Raw genomic sequence first — 18,419 nt, 5'->3', positions numbered from 1 at the left:
AGGCTGCGATGGTTTGGACATGTGCAGAGGAAGGACAGTTGATATAGTGGACAAGACCTCGGAGAAGAAAAAACAGATGTAGTGAAGCCGGACATGCAGAGAGATGCTAGGGAGAGATGGAGGCAGATGTGGAGACCCTGAAGTTACAAAATGCTCCACAGAAAGAAAAACACACAGAAAGAGTTGAAAACATGAAGTCATTTGAGTGATTTGTGGCATACTGTTAGTCTGGAAACAGTCATCAGAAGGTGGATATGGCCAGCAACAGCACTCAGGTAGCCTGTGGTGTTTATACAAGGCTCCGTTGGTACTAAGTGGCCCAAAGTGTGCCAAGAAAAGTCCCCCACACCATCACACCACCAGCATCCTGAACATTTGACACAAGGCAGGCCGGATCCATGTTTTCATGCTGTTTACACCTAATTCTGACCCTACTGTCTGAAACGCACAGCAGAAACCTTCTGCTGCTTTAGTCCTTCAAGGTTTGACGTGTTGTGTTCACACTTTGGTCATCTGAGTTACTGTTACCTTTCTAAAAGCAGTGCGTCTATTCTCCTCTGACCTCTGGCATCAACGGGCCATTTTCTCTCAGAGAACTGCTGCTTACTGGATATTTTCTTTGTGTGGGTTATGCGGGACTACTCGGACCAGTCTGTCCATCTTTCAAAGTCCCTTAGATCACATTTTTACCACCTTCTCATGCTTAGGTTAAACTTCAGCAGGTCACCTCGATCAAGTCTACGTGCCTAAATGCTTTGAGCTGCTGCCACGAGAGATATTTGTGCTAACAAGGAGGCGAGGGTGTATGCTGTCGGCCTTTACAGGAAACAGGTGCTGCCAGTTGTTTGTTATCGATCCGTCGAGATCAAATATGTGAATTTCTTTAAAGCTTGTCGTTGAAAAAGGAAGCGCTAAGCACTCTTTGAGTAAAAACATTTCTCTTAGCTTTAGTGCTCGATACGCTGAATAAATCTGAATATCTGAAACCACAAAACTGCTGAATGTCCATTAAGATCTCAGAAGAACAACTCAGCAACTCATTTTATTTTGAACACATTCATCAGTTTGAAGAAAGAACACACGACCGAAAGAAAAAACATAAGCAAATATGACAAATTAAGGTATAATCCACTCCATTCTGTTTTCCTCAATTCAATTTTTCAGAATATACATTTTCAAATTCCACAGACTCCTGTTCACACCAACATATCTCTGTATCACACTGTAATTATTCATTATGTAAATAAATACACAAAAACTGAAAGCAAAGATTGTTTTTGCAGCCTAAATGCAAATTTTATCATGAGTTCGTTTATCACCGTGCTGCTGCAGTAACAAGCTGCAGTGTGAGGAGTTCCTCAGCTGTAGCACAGGCTGTGCATGCAGACTGTGTCCAGTGTTAATGAAAGAAAGGCTGCAGGAGAGAGCAGGAGGACTGCCGGGCTCGTTTCCTGCGAACAGGAGCGTGAACACAGGAATCTTCCCTTTGACAAAATTAATTAATTAAAAAATAATAATAATAACAGAGTTCAATCATATGAATAAACAGAAAACATACAAGCTTGAAATCCATCATTATTTAACTCCATCAGCTCAGTTTTTTTCAGGCGCACTATGGCCTCTACCATTTATTTTTTTTGGGAGCCAGAAGTGACCACATCTGGATGAGAGAGTGGAGTGACAAGCTACAGCTACTTTATTTAATGTGCATCAATAAACTGATGGATTCAGATATCTGCCAATTCATGCAAATGACAGACTTAAAAAAGTACAAGAATTTCCCCCAAAGCTGAAACACCGACTTCCTGGACCATGATTGGTACGACTGCACAGCGAGTCGTGTTTGTTAGAGAAACGCATTCAAAAATGCGCCAAAAGGAACCAACACCACAAAGAGTTCCAGTCAGGAACTCCAGTTAGCTGACGCGATGATAGTTAGCGATAGCAGCTTCAGCTCTTTTCAAAGAGGCCACACCCCTAATAATGCAAACTTTAGGCCTTAATGTGATATAAACAAGTGAAATTCACTTTGTGTACAGTTGTTCTGTAAGGGGAAACTGGCCATGGAGACCTAAACCGTGTTTTTGTTGCAGGCTGTAAACGGATATTTTAACATGGGCGTCTGTGGGGACTGACTCACTGCTGGAGCCTCTGGTGGACATTAGAGGAACTGCACGTTGTGGTGCTTCCATGTTAATTTCCCTGGGCTACTTTTTTTTTTTAATAAGACCACAAATTTTCAGTGCAGCAGCTTTGAGGTAGTGCTAACATGATAACAGTGCTCAGCATTCTTACCTGATCGCTGCAAAAATAACAGAACCGTGGCTGATAGTAGTGCACAAGCCAAAGTGCTGGATATATTTATCTATAGTGGCACTCAGTCATAGACTGTATATAAAGATCGATGTACCTTTTGGGTACAAAAAGTAAAGCCTTAAATCTGCATCCCTTTTATTGTCCAGTAGGGGGCGACTCCTGTGGCTGTGGAAAGACGTCTGATTGTGTAAAAGTCCACGTCTGTCTCACCCGAGCTCTTTTGCAAACTCTTTGCCGATGAGTTTACGGCCACACGCGCTTGTTTTAAATTCATTGAAAGAACGTGACGCTACTTTTGTGAACACACAGAGTCCAGAAGGACGACGGAGCGTACGAGCCTACAGCCGCCCTCAGTCTCTCCCTCCCCACTCTCTCAGATAGCAACAGCAAAGCGTGAGGCAGGACTTTGCTAACCAGTGGGTCACATCACAATACAGAATCAAAAAGTTATCAAACACTGAGCAGTTCATCCTGAGATGGAAGTTATTTTACCTCAAAACCTCAAATGTGAATCTCGTGGTGAGATTAGAGCAGAAACAACGAAACATTAGAGTCAGTAAGAGTCATCCTCTGATAATCACAAAAGTCTGTACAAAACAGATACTGTCACTCAGCTAAGACGTGCTTGAGAAGACGAGGAGGTAGAAAATCTTTAGTATTCATCCTCCACTCAGCATGCATGGCACTGACATAGAAAACTGGGTTAGTGAAGATGCTGGAAATACAGCAATAACTTCATGGTATCTACATTTATTCATATGATAACTTTCAAAAGCATATGCTGATGTAACGCTGATCACTTTAGCTTTTTAGAAGGTGCAAAGGAAAATTTACAGCTGGTGAAATACATTCGACTCTGCGGTAAACCAGGCTGAAGTGTTAAAGTGAATCAACGATCCAGAAAACAAATACATCAAGTCTGTTAGGCGTCCACCTGTATACCTTACTGGAGTAGGACGATAGTTTAAAGTGGACTTATTCTGCTCCATAGTTATTTATTCTTGGACTCTACCAGAGTAGCTTTGCATGATTCACAGTTCAAAATAATCCTTATCTTTTTGTGGGCCTTTGTTCAGCCTCTGAGTTCATCCTCCCCCTTTAAGGGTGACTTTATTCTAATTGGTCTGAACACCAGCTGGGCGGGGCTTTTATAATATGACCATATTAGGTATATCCCGTGTCTGTGACATGAAGCGTAGAAAGAACTGTGTGAAACTTTTTCACACTTAGATGATGTTTGGTACAATAATTCACCATTTTAAGAGTTTATAGATATAACAGAGCAGAGTAGGTCCAGTTTAAAGCTCTCCATTTAATTTCCTAATTTGTTTGAAATATTTGCGCTTGCAGTTCCTGCTCGGCTGCTTTAAAGAGCTGTCTGAGCTCCTTAAAGGTACTTTTTATACGTTTCCCAACACGGGGGCGGCATTTAATCTGTGCTTGTTATGTTAATGACTTCCCTGGTGACTCACTTCACCAACTCGTGGTACAGACTGGCTTATATGAAGGTACAGCCCATCCTTTGTTTAGCTTCAGCTGATCTCTCTAACACCAGCTTTGGACATCGACTCAGCGCGTGTTTACACTTACAAAGCTTTAAAATAAGTAGCTTTAATGCTCACCCAGGTTTGTCATTTTCCTGATGTCCCGTTATTTCAAAGAAAAGAGGGAAATCAAACAGCTGTAACATCAGATGAACATGTAACTTGTGTGATCCCCTCCGGTGCTGAATTACTGTTTTTCTGAGCACGACAGGCAAAAACACCTTTTATTACAATTCATATGTAAAAATATTTTGTTCAGTTAACCCAAAAATATTATTTTTATACAAGGTTTTTGTCGTCTGAGAGCACCATGTTTAGCACACTGCTTCCACTGTACATTGCACTGACTGCTAAGCTCTTATTTTCTGATGATTGGTTACAACCTTCCCGGCAAACCAAATAAATAAAGCACTTCACCCTACTGCGGTGAGATACGAGGACAGTATGTGTCTGAACACCTTTGGCAGTGAACATGAAGCTGCTCAGAAAGACTCGGAGACATTCACAAACACATCATCTCATGTCTGACCCGCCCCAATCCTACGGCTTTAGCCTGAAGTTACCAACCTGCTGCCTCGACGATGGCTGAAGGTCAATTTCTACCTTCGATCATGTGATCGTTCATCAGCCCGCTAATTAAAACGTCAGCCTGTGATAGCCGACCTCTTCGCCCAAACTCTGATGAACTAATTAAAAGCTGATTACCTAATTAAACCCCCCAAAACTTTATATCCCAGCTTCCCTTTGCTGAGATCACACCGGCGGTCATACAAGACGGTAAACTCTGTTACCATCAGTCATTTAGCCGACCTTGTTGAGGAGAATTAGTGGCTATTGAGCTCTTTCCAGTGGGACTTTTGTTTCCCAGAGATTAGTGGCACAGCGTGACAGAAATACAGTTGCAGATATACCGAGGCTGTAAACTAAAGCTTTGAAAAGAATGAGAAATAAATAAAAGTGCTGGACAGTAGCAGCAGCACTGTATCCGAATATATATATATTTTAAATGTGAGGTGAGATGAAAGTTAAAAATGAAACAAAAACGCAAACTGAAGGCTTCCCATGGATGATTTTGGCTTCTCGGGAGCCTCGTAGTTAAAGAAAAACCACAACTCTCCAACTCGTGTTCCTCAGCACGACTAAACTACATGTTAATCTGACCAAGGCTCGTTCTTTGAGGAGCTCCTCCTCATCTCCGATGTCCTTTCAGCTTCTTGTTCCTCGCAGGGGTTTTGATTGGCTGACTGGCGGCTCCGTTTTCCTTCGGCATCGGAGCTGCCGCTGTCGGTGGAGACATCGGAGAGAAAGGGTCTGGCTCTCCGTCGAGGCTGGACTTGAACGGCCCAGCGGGGGAAAATTTTAAAGGACTGAAAGAAAAAAAAATAATGGTCAAGTTATTATAAACATGAGCAGGAAGATAAACAAGCTTACTTTGGATGATCTCCCAAAGTTTGCAAGAATTCATTCCTCTAATTCTTCCCAGTGGGAGGATTTGCACTCTTCTGAGCTGGACTGCAGCTCTCACACTGTCCGACTCTTACCCTGTAATCTTGTAATTTCAGTGTCAGTGGCACTGTACTTCACTTTCTCTCATGTCAGTTCACAGCTGCCTATCTTGGCTAGGACAACAGAGACGTTTATTCTCAAGACTCTTACTTTCCTGGTTTAAAAAGTTCCCAGGGGCCAGTGCTGGCCTACCAAAGGATCCGATAATGCAACCCAAATGTTTCATAAAAATGTGTCTTTGTTCCCGGTGTGGTGATGGACACATTTGGAAAACTAAAAATATCTCAGACTAGTTTAAATAAAAGTCCTGCAGAGTACATGTAGTGACTGTAGACTCAGTTAACATGAAAAAACTTAAAGAAATTCACTTTCAACATCTCAGGCTGAAGAACTTTCAGCTTAAAAATTAAATAAGTAAACATGTTGGCTATAGTCAAAGTCCTTTTAGAAAGAAGTCCCAGCACCGCATACTGAAACGCTTCCAGGCAGATATTCTGGAGCTCAGTCACAACTAGTGATTGAGCTGTGAGGACCATGAACTAAAGTTTTTGGACCGTTTCTCTTGAATACAGACTCACAGAAGTGTCTTTCTTTGCGTTACCTGATGGGCGTGCGTGGGCTGCTGTTGTGTCGGCGTACGTTTCTCGCTCGGGGTTCGAATGAGAAGCCTTCCTTTAGACTCTCGAGGACCGATGGAGCCACGTATGTGAAACCCTAAAAACAGCAGACGAGCGAAGAGCCTTTGACTATCTGAGGCTTCATTATGTAGCGGACAGAAAAGAAGTCTGATGAGGAGGATAATCTCACAGCGAAGGCGAGCTCTGCGCTGTGGCTGAGCGAAGTATCATCCGGACTGTCCACGGGCGTCTGTCTGGTAAACCTGGTGTCAAACTGGCTCACGTCCTCATCCGACTGCTGCACATATGCAGAGAGAAAAGAATGAGCAATTAATAAAAGGTATAAGTTGGTGTGAAGGTAAGACAAAGGCATCGAGCGGTCTGGGAACATCAAAGAGAAACACGCAGCAGGAGGTAGATGGGAAGAGAAGTTAATTTAAAGAAAAAAGGGAGTAGAGACTGCTGAATCAACTCCTCTGGCTTTGAATAAATAAAAGGAATAGATTAACTTGAATAAGAAACAGTGCCCTACCAGCTGTGGCTTATACGGCGGCTCCAGTCTCTTATGCAGCAGCTCGTCCCAGTTAACGTGTTTAAAGAAGGCGTGTTTCTGTAAAGTAACAAAAGAACCTGTTCTTAGATTCTTGTGTTCTCGGGGGAACGTCACGAGTTCAGCTCCCTTTTGTTTTAAAGCGTCTGCTTTGGTTTAGCAGTGTGGAATATTCCCATCATATGAGCCGTGATCAGAGGTGTGGCCCTTAATCTAAAACCACATCTCATTTAAATGGAATCATTTTGACCTCTACATCTTTGACCCACGTCTCTTCATCTCAAGTGTCTTTGATTTCAATCTACACTTATTTTTCCCTGCACATCTTGTACCAGCACATCTTTGCTTTACATGTATTCACACACACACAGTCTGATTCAGAGAAAACACTGTACATCAGATTGATTTCCGTACAGATTTAGTCTAAACGATGAACAGTCTGCAGGTATTTCAGAGCGTTTCCTGTGTTGTAGCTCACACAGGAAGCATCACAGTTAGTTACCTGGATGTCAGCACAGTCTGCTTTACTGGAGCCAAGTCTTTGGGCTGGGTTTTTCTTCAACAGCTGAAAAACAGATAAGAGTGGGGCGTGTCACCATGCAGGGAGATAACTGTGTGTCTAAAACCCTGAGCCTGAAATAATTACTCAAACACGTTTTCAGGTTTTACTCTTTCTAACCTCTACATTCATATAACACCAAATCACAACAGCAGTTACCTCAAGGAGCTTTGTAATGTAAGGCAAAGACTCTACAGCAACGTTCACTTATAAGAAAACATTTTCATTCAATGCTAGCAGTTATTATGTGAAGAACAAACAACTTTAATGTAAAATTAACTCATTTTGAGCAACTTGTGACTGAAAGTATTTGTCAGATAATTAGCATGACTTTTCAAAACTTTTCCAGCCACAAAAATCTGGCTTTTGCAGGTTTTTTGACTAAAATCACTGAAACTAAAGTCATTCATTTGGTCCCTTTGCAAAGTTTTTATGTTGCTTTAAGGTGTCAGATGACCAGATGAAGGAGAACGGTGGAAGAAACGTCCACTGAAAGTATCTGTGCAGAAGAAAACCCAAGCAAAACATCCGGGTGCTGCGTACAAAACAAAGTTTTGTGAAAGTTAAAGGTGAACTTGACTAATGGCCTGGACTCAAAACTTTTACGATAAATATATATAAAGTTAAATGTTCCAGAGAAAAATCTGGACATGTTTAAAACCATCTGCTTACCGAGTGTTCCCTGGACTGTTTCCTACATTGATTTTATTTTGGCACAGAAAGGAGAGCGCTACACTGAGATGTGTGACTGGGAAGGGCAGTAAAGTCTCCACCGCACGCTGAGAAGACGGACAGCCAGCTTCTCTTGGCAGACGTGAAGGAGGGAGGCTGCTGGCAGGAGGCGAGCCCCGACTAATTCTTAAGAATCATTGATCTGACACCGAATCCACGAACAGCAATTACTCATATGTGTACAAACCAGACCAGGAGCCACGATGCATTATTTTAAAAAAGCAAAAATAACTGAAACCCACTCCAAGTGGCACAATCTAAAGCCAAAACCTTGCTTTTCTTTAGCATGATTTATTTGTGTAACCAACTGGGAGTTGATGAGATACCAGTTTAAAAACTGTGAAGGGACAGAAACGAGTTTGCTACCCTGGATGTTTGATGTGTTTTCTCTTAGTTCACTGGAGAAAACTTCAAAAAGTACATTTAAGCTTTAAAATGCACAGAAGGACAAGCACAGCTGCACCGTGTTTCATGTCACTTTGTGCTACGCACCTTTTTGACGAGGTCTCTGGCATCGATTGTCAGGTACGGCGGCAGGTTGAGTTTACACTTCAAGATCTTATCGATGGTCTTCTTCCTGTTTTCCGCCGTGAACGGAGGCTGAAAACAGAGTACGGGAGTCAGTCAGCGGTTACTAACAAGACATTAAAACTGCTTGTTAATCGATTCTGTGGGCACAGAAGTCACTCCATCCCAGCCTGACCCTAAATGCAGCAGGGTGGCTAAACTGAGGAAGAACAGGGGAGCCCACTGGTGGGAAATAACACTGCAACTGTCAGCCTGCACCACCAGTTTGGCCTCCTGTGACTTTTTCCTCGTTTGATGTGGAATTCAAGTTTACATGTTGCTGTTCTGACATACTGGTGGATTTTTTTCCTGGACCAGTACGGCCCTCTGTAGGAAAACTAGGGGAGCACAACTGATCTGAACAGCAAACACAAGGAGTCTGAGATCCTGCATTTTTTGTTACTTCTGAACATTTGATGAACAAAAATGTCTGACTGTCTCGTCACAGTCCAAATGCTCACCATCAAGATGTCACTGCTTAATAACCGGACTTCCAAGAAGCTGAGGACAAATTTAAATCAGGTACAGGCTCATCGTCTCGCGCACTTCTGGACCGTTTTCAGCTCGGCTGCTATTTTCAGAGCTTCTACTGGAAGTGCTGTTCTTGCACTTGTGCCTCCACATTGTGCATGCTGTGCTAAAACAGAGATCCTTTAACTTGATTTTCATTTTCTGGGAAGTGGATGATGTCACGGTGAGCCAAATCAGAGGAAGAGCTCAAGTGACGAGTTGTTATTTGCATGTGCTGGCACAAGATGGCAAGGTTGAGGCCATTTCCTCTGAATGCTGATGCATCAGGACGTGCTCACAGGCTCAACTGATGGTGCACAACCTCATGAATGCGAGGAACAAAAGCACGAGTAGACTCCTGGTCTCGCTCCTCCTCGCTCCCGGAAACTGTGGACAGTTCAACTGAAAACAGCTCGGTCGTATCCAGAGAGCCAGCCGTTATCACAAAATTCAGGTGAACCTGAAACAAGTTTATTTTTGCTCTCTGCAGAGGTCATCGCAGGACTTCTGATGATTGATTGAAAACCTGCAGCTGCACTGAAAGCTGACTGAAACATATGAGGAGATGACTGTGAATCTGGGAAGCCTGTTCTTTGAACCTTCTGATCATATTTATACTGCTGCTGCTGACAGGCAGTTGAGACGTAGCTCCAGCAATCCAAGTTTTGTGGACAGAGGCGTGAATCCATCGCTTGTAGAAATTCTCTGTCCAACCACCACTTTGTTTTTAATAACCATTTTAGCTGAAGTATTGTGGAGCTGAGGAAATAAATATTCTCCCTTAGGGTGTTTGGAGCACACACTTGATTTACTACTTTCACTCTTAAATAAAATACCTTGACTAGAAAATCCGATGTTGTGAAATAGATTTCAGCCTTCATCTTTGTAAAGCAAAACTTTAAGAAACGGCCTGAAGGCTCCACAGAAACAAACTGAAACTGCAGGAAGGAGCATGAAAACCTCGAGGCTCTCTGGATGATCAGTAAAAGCTCTTCTTTGACCTGCCGCTCTTTTTCCAAACCACCATCTATCGCCCTAAACTAAAAAAAGAAAAATGATTGCAGATACTAGCCACAGGGGGCAGTCTTTTATTCTGTTAGGCTGCAGCAACCACTTCTTCATAAAAAGAGAAGCAAGCTTCCTCTTTTTGAGGAGAGCTTTCGGAGGAGGTACAGAGAAAAGCCAGCTTAGCCCTACAGCAGCCAATCAGCCTAAAAAACACTCCAGGCTCCAGCTTACCGATCCAGTCATCATATCGTACATGAGCGCCCCGAGGCTCCACCAGTCCACCGCTCTGTTGTGACCCGACCTGGTCAGGATCTCTGGAGCCCTGCAAGAAAACAGGCAAACACAAAGTGAGGGAGTGAACGTTTTTGTGATGGGTTATAAAGCCGAAGCCTCGGAGTCTGTAACGTTTAGGTGTGTGTGTTACCCACATGTACTCGATGGTGCCGCAGAAGGTGTGTGTGACGGATCCATCGTGAATCGATTCTTTGCAGAGCCCAAAGTCAGTCAGCTTGATGTGTCCTTAAATAGAAAATCAAACTGAAGCACTCAGATGAGGCATAAACGACTCCCTGAGGTACAATTACATCCTGTTTAGAATTCAAGACATTTGCCTCTTTTCGCCACCTTCATTCAAAATGATGCCTGCAGTACCGCTAGTGTCCACTTGAGGCACGCTTTAAAACCAAGTTAGTTAAAATATGAGACTGTGCAGGAGAAATAAACACGTTTACAGGCAGCTATAAGAAATGAGACCCTCTATGGAGAGTTTCCAACTTAATACAATTTCAGCAGTTTTGTTATGAAGTGTTAAAGCTTGAATAATTCCTCCTGTCAGTCAAACGTAACTCTTAGACTGACAGGTGCATCTGAGCTTGCTAGAGTCCCTGAACTCTGCATCACAGTTGTGCTGTTAGAGCATTTTTAAAGCATTTATCTGCATAATAATATGACTGCTGTGCAGTTATTGTACTAACAGCGGCTCCAAGAAATCTGTGCCCCACATTTCTACATTTTTCTGCATTTTGTGCATTCTCAGGCAAACTTGTGCTCTCACCTTGGTGATTGAGCATGATGTTTTCAGGTTTCAGGTCCCGATAAATAATCCCGTTAGAGTGGAGGTGACCGAGGGCCAGAGTGATCTCTCCGAGATAGAAGCTAAGCATACACAACATTTTCATTAAACATTACTTAAACAGTGAACCGTTTTCAGCATCATTAACAAAACGCACATACCAGGCAGTGTCCTCCATGAAGATGCCTTCCTTCTCCAGCTGCATGAACAACTCTCCTCCTGAGGATAAACAGCAGAACACATGGATGAGACAGAGTTCACATAATGTCAGAACAGCGTGGTATGATAACAAATATCAGAGGCTGGATTTTCAGTCACATAGATTTTGTTTGACATGTATTTTGGGTGCAGGTTAAGAATATTTCTACATGCATATCGTGTCTCCAATCCGTAAAATGCCTTTGACAAAAGGACCTGACGGGTAAGTCAGGGTAAAGATGCGTTGCCCCACAGCTGGATGTTGCCTCCAGCTTACCGCTCAGACACTCCAGGATGAGGTAGAGTTTTCCTCCAGTCTGGAAGGCGTACAGCAGATCTACGATGAACGGGTGCCTCACCGTCTCCAGGATCTCTCGCTCTGCTCGCGTATGGGCCGTGTCTTTAGCGTTGCACACTATCTTTGCCTGCAGGAGACAAAGAGTGGAAGGGGGGCTTGATATAATGACGACAGAGACAAACTAAAAAATGAAAAGTGTGCAATGCGAGGAAGGAGAAACAGCATCCAGGATCCGTCCACGTACCTTTTTCAGGACCTTCATGGCAAAAATTCTCCCTGTCTGAGCCCCTTGAACCTTCCTCACTTGGAAAACCTGCAGAGAAAGAAAAGCAGCAGGATGCTGTACGACTGTGGTTGCATCAGGTGGGACGTTTTAAAATTCAAATCTGAAAAATCAAGGCAGATTTTGAAGATTTGGTTGATGGAATTTCCCCAAGAGTATGATCACAGATTAGACTACCTAGTAATGTATAGAGAGGTAATAAAAGGTAACAGGGACCAGTAAAACTCTGATCTACTGTTATCAAGAAGGAATACATAAAACCAAAAGTCTGTGCTGAAGAAACATGCTACTTAAAGAAGTGTCACATGTGCGCACACAGACACACACACAGACACACACTTTGCCATAAGCTCCTTTTCCCAGCACAGTAAGAAGCTCAAAGCAGTCCGGTCCGACTCTCTCACGGTCCCTGTTGACACTTTCACTGGTCAGCTCCACCTCCTCCGTCTGGGCACTAGGCAGAGGAGAAAATAACCAGTATGGGTACTGGCATCAGCAGTTATTATTTATTTATGTTTTATATGCACTGTTAAACCTGCCTTACTTTTCTGGTTCTGGGACAGTGAAGTCACACACATCATCCTACAGACAGGGAGAAAGAAGACAAACAGGGTTAAATGGAGCTGCAATATTTCAAAGGTACTTTTAATCGAAATGAGGGCTGCATAAAAGGAGCTGATAGTCAAGAATTTCAGATTATAGACTTTTGAAATGGATGACTCCTGCTGCCTTCTGGACCAAACTTCACACCTTCTAAGACGAACTAAAACTGAAAAATAGCAGCTGTGTCAAACAAGCCTGTGTATTGTATTGGAGAGATATCAGCTGAAGTTAAAATAGGGCCGGGTATGTAATGCCATGTAGCACCACAAGATGGTGAAAAGGTCCAACAACAACAACAACACACAACATTCTTCAGAGCTGTGACACAGCAGCAAAATAATAAGGAATAATAAAACTTTAAAGCTTTTTTAGCAACACCCCTTTTAAAGTGGCTGTCTTCTGATTGGCTCCCCTGTGCAAACAGAAGTTTTGGGTACGTGGTGAGTTAGATTCTATGAGATGGCCAACCCATCGAGTTGTCCCCTTTCTATAAGAGCATACAAAGCCCAAAGCAGAAGGACAGGAAATAGCCATGCTCCCAGTTTACTATAAAAGGGTTAGTTTTTCAGAATAAAACTCTAGTTAGTCAATTCAAAAGAATGCATTACTTTCCAAACAAAGCCTTCAGTGACTCACACAAAGTTATTGGGATGATTGTGTCAGGAGTTTCAAAATAAAAGCCCCTAGTTATAGTACTTTCTTTTAATCTCGTCATTTAAATTTCAGAATATATTAAAAAAGGTAAACCTGCTTTACAAATCTGTGATCTTCTTTCAACATTTTATGCAAAAAGTATATCATTTTCTGTCACTTCCTGTTTACCCTACATGTGGCACTTCATATTTTGTCATTATTTCACAATTTGTATGTTTATAGTATTTACAGAAGACAAAGTAAAGAAAAACAGCATTTATCAAAACTTAACAATACATTTACACAACATAAATAAACTATCGTATAAAAACATGATCATTTTTCACATTGTTCTCATTTGGCTTGGCTATAATGAGCATTTAATGCAGACCTCTGTGTCACTGATGTCCTCAGTCTCCAAGTCGATGTCGAACACTCCTGCCATCCTGAAACAAAGACGGTGCAGTCAGACAGTCTGCTGTGTTTCAATTCACTTTACTTACAAACACGGGAACATTTTTGCAGAATGTGAAAACTACACTTTGCTGCAAATTCATAACTGGAAATTTATGTAGGATACTGGTTTGTACAGAAATCAGGTTTACATACTTTTATATTTGGGAAGAAAACAAAATGCAATGTTCTGTGACTCTGCAGAACATAAATAAATGTATTTATTCACTCATTAATGAGGATGTGACTTCCTAACAGCAGCACTGGGAGCCGTCCAGAGGTGCATAACCAGACGAACATGAAGGGCAGATTAGACTAAATTAATCAGATCTAAAATCTAAAAATGACACTATGCAAAACAAAATAACCCGATGGAAACTTTAAATGATTTTAAATATCAATAAAACATTGTAATTCACTCAGCAGTGCTTTTGTTGCTGTTATTACACTGCCAATCCCAGGTTGGATATCCACACGTTTATTAATGAATGTTCTGCTATACCAGGTGCCCAAATAGGAAAGGTTAACAGCCAAAATGCAGCTTCATTTCAAAGGTTTCTGAAAATGTGCTTGTTCAGCGTGTAACTCAAACACAGCATCAGCTGAGTCAGTTCAAACACATCTTCAGACTGTGAGCGCACTCCAAATTTAACCAACTGGACCACAACACACCGGAACCACAAAACCCAGCATGTTTTACCAGCTGATAATTAAGGAGAGAACAGAAGTTATCTCCAGCCTCGTCTCACTCTGCTGCAGCTGATTGGCTGTAACACCAAGCCGTGTGTGAATAACCGCAAAAGATACTGAACCAAACAAACATTAGCTGAGGCTCCACCGAGCAAAACACGGCCCGGCTAAGTGAACGCTTACGACGCGGCTGATCTTCAGTTTAAACCCGTTAAATGTGACACGTGAATTCTGTCTTATTTTACTCGATCTACGAAGCCTCGGCGTGAAAAAAAAAAAAAAAACAGGGACGGAGCTCATTCACTTCCCACGTTAGCCGAAACAAATAAACGTGTTACCGTGACAGAAGCGCTGAGCTTTCCCTGAGATGATTTTAGTCCCACAGATGGTCTTTTAGAGTCTTTAAAGTGTCACTAACTTCATTTAATTGTCAGTGCGGTGACACGTCAGGCTGCGAGCAGGTTTGACAGGCTAAATAAAAACACCGAGAACAGGCTAAAGCTAACTAGCCTCACCTGGGGACGCTCCGTCATCCAGCGGACGCTCGGTTTTCTCTGTACGGTGATTTTCTCTCTTCAAGCAGCTTTATGCACAACCAGCGGTGGCTGTCATTGCTTTGTCAGATTTTACTGACCTGGACAAACAACCACAGAGAGCTGTTTGGGTTCCTCTCATACGCCGCGCTACTCTTCTTCTACTGCTTATTGAGTGTATGACCGGTGTGTTACTAACCCGCCTTTACTGCCATCTACAGGACTGGAGTTTCGTAGCAGCAGGAAATCAAAATGCGAAAAACAATAATTGTTTTTCATGTTTAGCCTGTCTGAGTAGCTCAGAAACTGCTGATCTGCTGGGATATTCCCACACAAACATCTCTAGGGTTTACAGATAATGCTCTGACAGGAAAAAATATCCAGTGAGTGGTACTTCTCGTGGAGAAACTACCTTGATGATTGTTTTGAATTAATGGGAAGGCGAGAGTTACTCAAATAACCACTCATTGCAATCAAGAACACCTCTCAAAGCATAGCAGATCAAGCCTTCATGCAGATGAGCTACAAAAGCAAGTGTCCACCTGAGGTGACACTTTAGTCAGCTAAGATCAGGAAACTGCAATTTCCCAAAACTATAAAATAGAAGACAAGGGGGGGAAAGGTTACCGGGTCTAATGACTCTGGATTTCTACTGCCACATTCAGATATCGGGATCAGATTTGTAAACAACATGAAAGCATCACTCCATCCTGCCTTGTATCAGCAGGTCAGGCTGCTGGTGGCGTGATGGTGTGGGGGATACTGCTTGGCACATGTTGGGCCCCTTAGTACCAACTGACTGGTGTTTAAACTCCACAGTCTACCCAATTACTGTTGCTGACCATGGTCTTTATGATCGCATTGTACCCATCCTCTCATGGCTGCTTCCAACGGGAGATTCATAACATGGAGGAACAGCTGACAAATATGCAATGACTGTGTGATGCTGTCATGTCAGTGTGGGCCAAAATTTCTTAGGAATGGTTCCAGCACCTTGTTGAATCAGTGCCATGACAAATTAATTCTGCTCTGGAGGAAAAAGAGGGCTAAGTTGGTACTAGCAAGTTGTACCTAATAAAGTGGCTGTGGAGCGTACACGTGCCTGTCTTCAGTTAGTCAATTCAAAAGAATGCATCTGTGCCTTTTTAGTGGTAACAGTGTTTTGTGCTGTGAATGTTTTGTACTTTTCATAGTAATTAGAATACTACTATAGCAAAGATAAGGGGTTTGAAATATCAGCAACTGGACTGTTTTGTTTACTTTTTTAAATTAAAGTTTTTGATTTTATTGTAATTTGTTGGTGATTATGCCAGAATTAGTACAGTATAGTACATTTAGCATGTGAGTTTGAAATGTCTGTTTCTTCTCTTCGTCCTCATGTATTTATTGTTCAGCTGCAGTTTTGTCTGTCATCATTTGGGTTTCCACAAAGTGACCCATTTGTTTCTGAGCCACAGGTTTCCTGAGAGGATCACAAACAACTGTCAAAAATGGGGAAAGAAGTTACCTGAGAATCACCTTCATCCAGTTTTACCCAGTTGTTGGTCATTTATCAGTCATTTCAGTAGCAGTGTCAAACTTGTGACCTTGTGGTGAAATGCAATTTTCCAGCTTGGGTGTAGTGTGGGCAAAATCCGTTAACGTGTTTCCTAGTATTAATCAAGCTGTGTTTGTTTTGGAAGAAGTAACGGACCAGGATCATCTGAACACTGACATTTTGAACTTACTTTTAATTTTTTTAGTCAAATTAAATTAATTAGCAAGCAAATGACATATGGGTGCAGGGAGGTGGCGAGTAATCATCGTGGGCTTTTGTTATTTTAGATTTGGGGTTCCTGTTTTGTTTTCATTGTGAATCTATTCGTGTGAGGCTTCAATATCAAAGCACTACTGACGCCAAGTTTTCATTTTTGTAAGGTTAAGGTTCTGGTTCCCATTTTTTGAATCCTCTCATATTTTAGTCTCATGGCATTTCCCTGCCTGTTCCTCCCTGTTTGTCTTGTTTCCCCGTTTCTGTTATGTTTACTGTAAATCTTCAGTCAATCACTCTTTATTCATACAGCACCTTTAAAACAGGTGGTGCAGATCAGTGAGACACACCACAGGATGAGCACCTAAAATAATTGCAATCGCAGACCGTGGTAGCATTTTTAGGTTACCTGGAAAGACTGTGGTTGTTCACTTCCTCTGCAGGGTCTGATTGTGGGCTACTGAACTTAGATCACAAGAAAATAGATTTAAGAAGAAAAAAACGAAAAATCTAGAATTAAAATACATTTTTTAAAAGTAAGATCCATCATAAAACTTATATGATCAGTAAGTTGCAATGAGAGACACAAAAAATGTAAAAAACAAACAAACAGTGAAACCGAAATATTTGTTTCATTGGAGAAAGTAAATAAGAAATAAGGTAAATAATGTTTTTCAAGTCAAAACTCAGTCAAAAGTTGGGATGACGCAGTTTTATGTTTGAAGACTGAATCACTTCCAGCTGCTCTCACATCTGCAGAGATACATGGTAAACATTTTCTCTCCAAAGGTTTTCGTCCTGACTCAGAGGACCTGATGGGTTCACGGTCGAGTCCTGCTAGATCCAGAAGCACATATTCCTTTCTTGCTCAGAGTTTAGCAACAGTTGTCTGGTTATAGAAGGACGTTTTGGTGACAGATTGATCCGACAAACAGTTAAAATCTGACTCAAAGGGCCCTCCTATGTTTCTTATTTAATGCAAAAAAAATCAGTTCAGCTACATCTTTACATTTTAAAGTTAATCAAACTGGGTCATCAGTGTGAGGCCAAAGTCACATCTAAATGTCTTCTGTTAACTTGAGACCATCTGTTATTTCCTGTACTATCATGTGTGACCCATAACAGGCAAAATAAACCTGCACCAACTAAAAGAAAAATCCCCATATGACCCACTTCCCCATACGATCGGGAAAATCCAAATCCAACCTAACAAAGGTCTGACTGTCATATCAGACCTGTGAAAGAGACACCCCCGCCACCGCGCTGCTCGACCACATGCTCCCCTGTAATGTTTTTAAAAACAAGCTGATCGCTGATCCTTTGGTTAATGTTTGCTTTATGATATTTTCCACCTCAGGTCCTCTCACAGAGGTGACAGTTGTTTTGCTGTTGTGTACTCGGGGTTCATGTTCTTAGAATTTCTGCCATTTCTGTGGTTTTAACTTCCCTTTATGTCAGCCTGCTTCTCATGCTCAAACTCCAGTCTTTATTTCAAGATTCACGATTCTTTATTGTCATTATGCACAACAAAACATACAGTTATACTCCCTCACGTGGTGCACAACATTTAATTAACAGATAAATGTAGTGATGTATAAAAAGTATAAAGTCTAAGTAAATATATACATACAGATACATGTACTCATGCCTACATAAGTACACAAAAATAACAAATACATGTATGACTATAAAGGCAAAAGCAATAGGAATGAACATGAGATATTCACAGACTATGAAATGTACACAAAAAACTGATGATTACATGAGAATATGTGTATATCTTAGGATGTAAACATGCAGAATCAAAGTAGAATATTGCAGTTTTTACTTGTGTAGTAACATTTTATTACAATAATTTAGTTCCAAATACGTTACAGAGCAACAAAATACTAATATTTTTTTTAATAGTTTATAACCATTAACAGGTTAAGCAGAACTTAAATGCCAAGTTAGCCATTAATGTCAAGGTCATGTTTCCGGCTGTCCCCGGATCTCCA

General features: G+C 41.7%; 1 protein-coding gene across 2 annotated transcripts; it reads right to left on the bottom strand.

Annotated features, from left to right (window-relative positions):
- Positions 1-1,016: 1,016 nt before the first annotated feature.
- LOC146573338 (ribosomal protein S6 kinase beta-2-like) lies at positions 1,017-14,834 on the bottom strand. 2 transcript variants are annotated; one of them, XM_085278110.1, is made up of 16 exons: positions 14,655-14,834; positions 13,388-13,442; positions 12,305-12,342; positions 12,100-12,214; positions 11,722-11,790; positions 11,457-11,604; positions 11,143-11,200; positions 10,964-11,064; positions 10,338-10,428; positions 10,141-10,231; positions 8,317-8,424; positions 7,036-7,098; positions 6,516-6,593; positions 6,174-6,281; positions 5,968-6,080; positions 1,017-5,227 (listed from the first exon to the last, which is right to left on the bottom strand). In XM_085278110.1, exons 2-16 carry the CDS (start codon positions 13,439-13,441, stop codon positions 5,050-5,052), a joined length of 1,413 nt encoding a protein of 470 aa, XP_085134236.1. In that variant the 5' UTR covers position 13,442; positions 14,655-14,834; the 3' UTR covers positions 1,017-5,049. The 2 variants fall into 2 exon arrangements, with proteins under 2 accessions (XP_085134236.1, XP_085134235.1); XM_085278109.1 differs by having other exon boundaries at positions 14,774-14,829.
- Positions 14,835-18,419: the final 3,585 nt, after the last annotated feature.

This window comes from Mchenga conophoros, linkage group LG6 (genome assembly GCF_057382185.1).
Source record: "Mchenga conophoros isolate Kocher_MC1m ecotype Shallow Benthic linkage group LG6, M_conophoros_male_GT1.1, whole genome shotgun sequence".
In the NCBI taxonomy this organism is placed as follows: domain Eukaryota; kingdom Metazoa; phylum Chordata; class Actinopteri; order Cichliformes; family Cichlidae; genus Mchenga; species Mchenga conophoros.
This window is presented reverse-complemented; position numbering and strand designations above follow the sequence as displayed.

Bases quoted from the DNA above. Each gene is read 5' to 3' on its own strand.
- LOC146573338 (XM_085278109.1), bottom strand. From the start codon at position 14,814: ATGAGAGGAACCCAAACAGCTCTCTGTGGTTGTTTGTCCAG. The intron at 13,443-14,773 runs GTCAGTAAAATC...TCTTTGTTTCAG, and splicing joins CTCTGTGGTTGTTTGTCCAG to GATGGCAGGAGTGTTCGACA. The intron at 7,099-8,316 runs GTGCGTAGCACA...TCTGTTTTTCAG, and splicing joins CCAGAGACCTCGTCAAAAAG to CTGTTGAAGAAAAACCCAGC.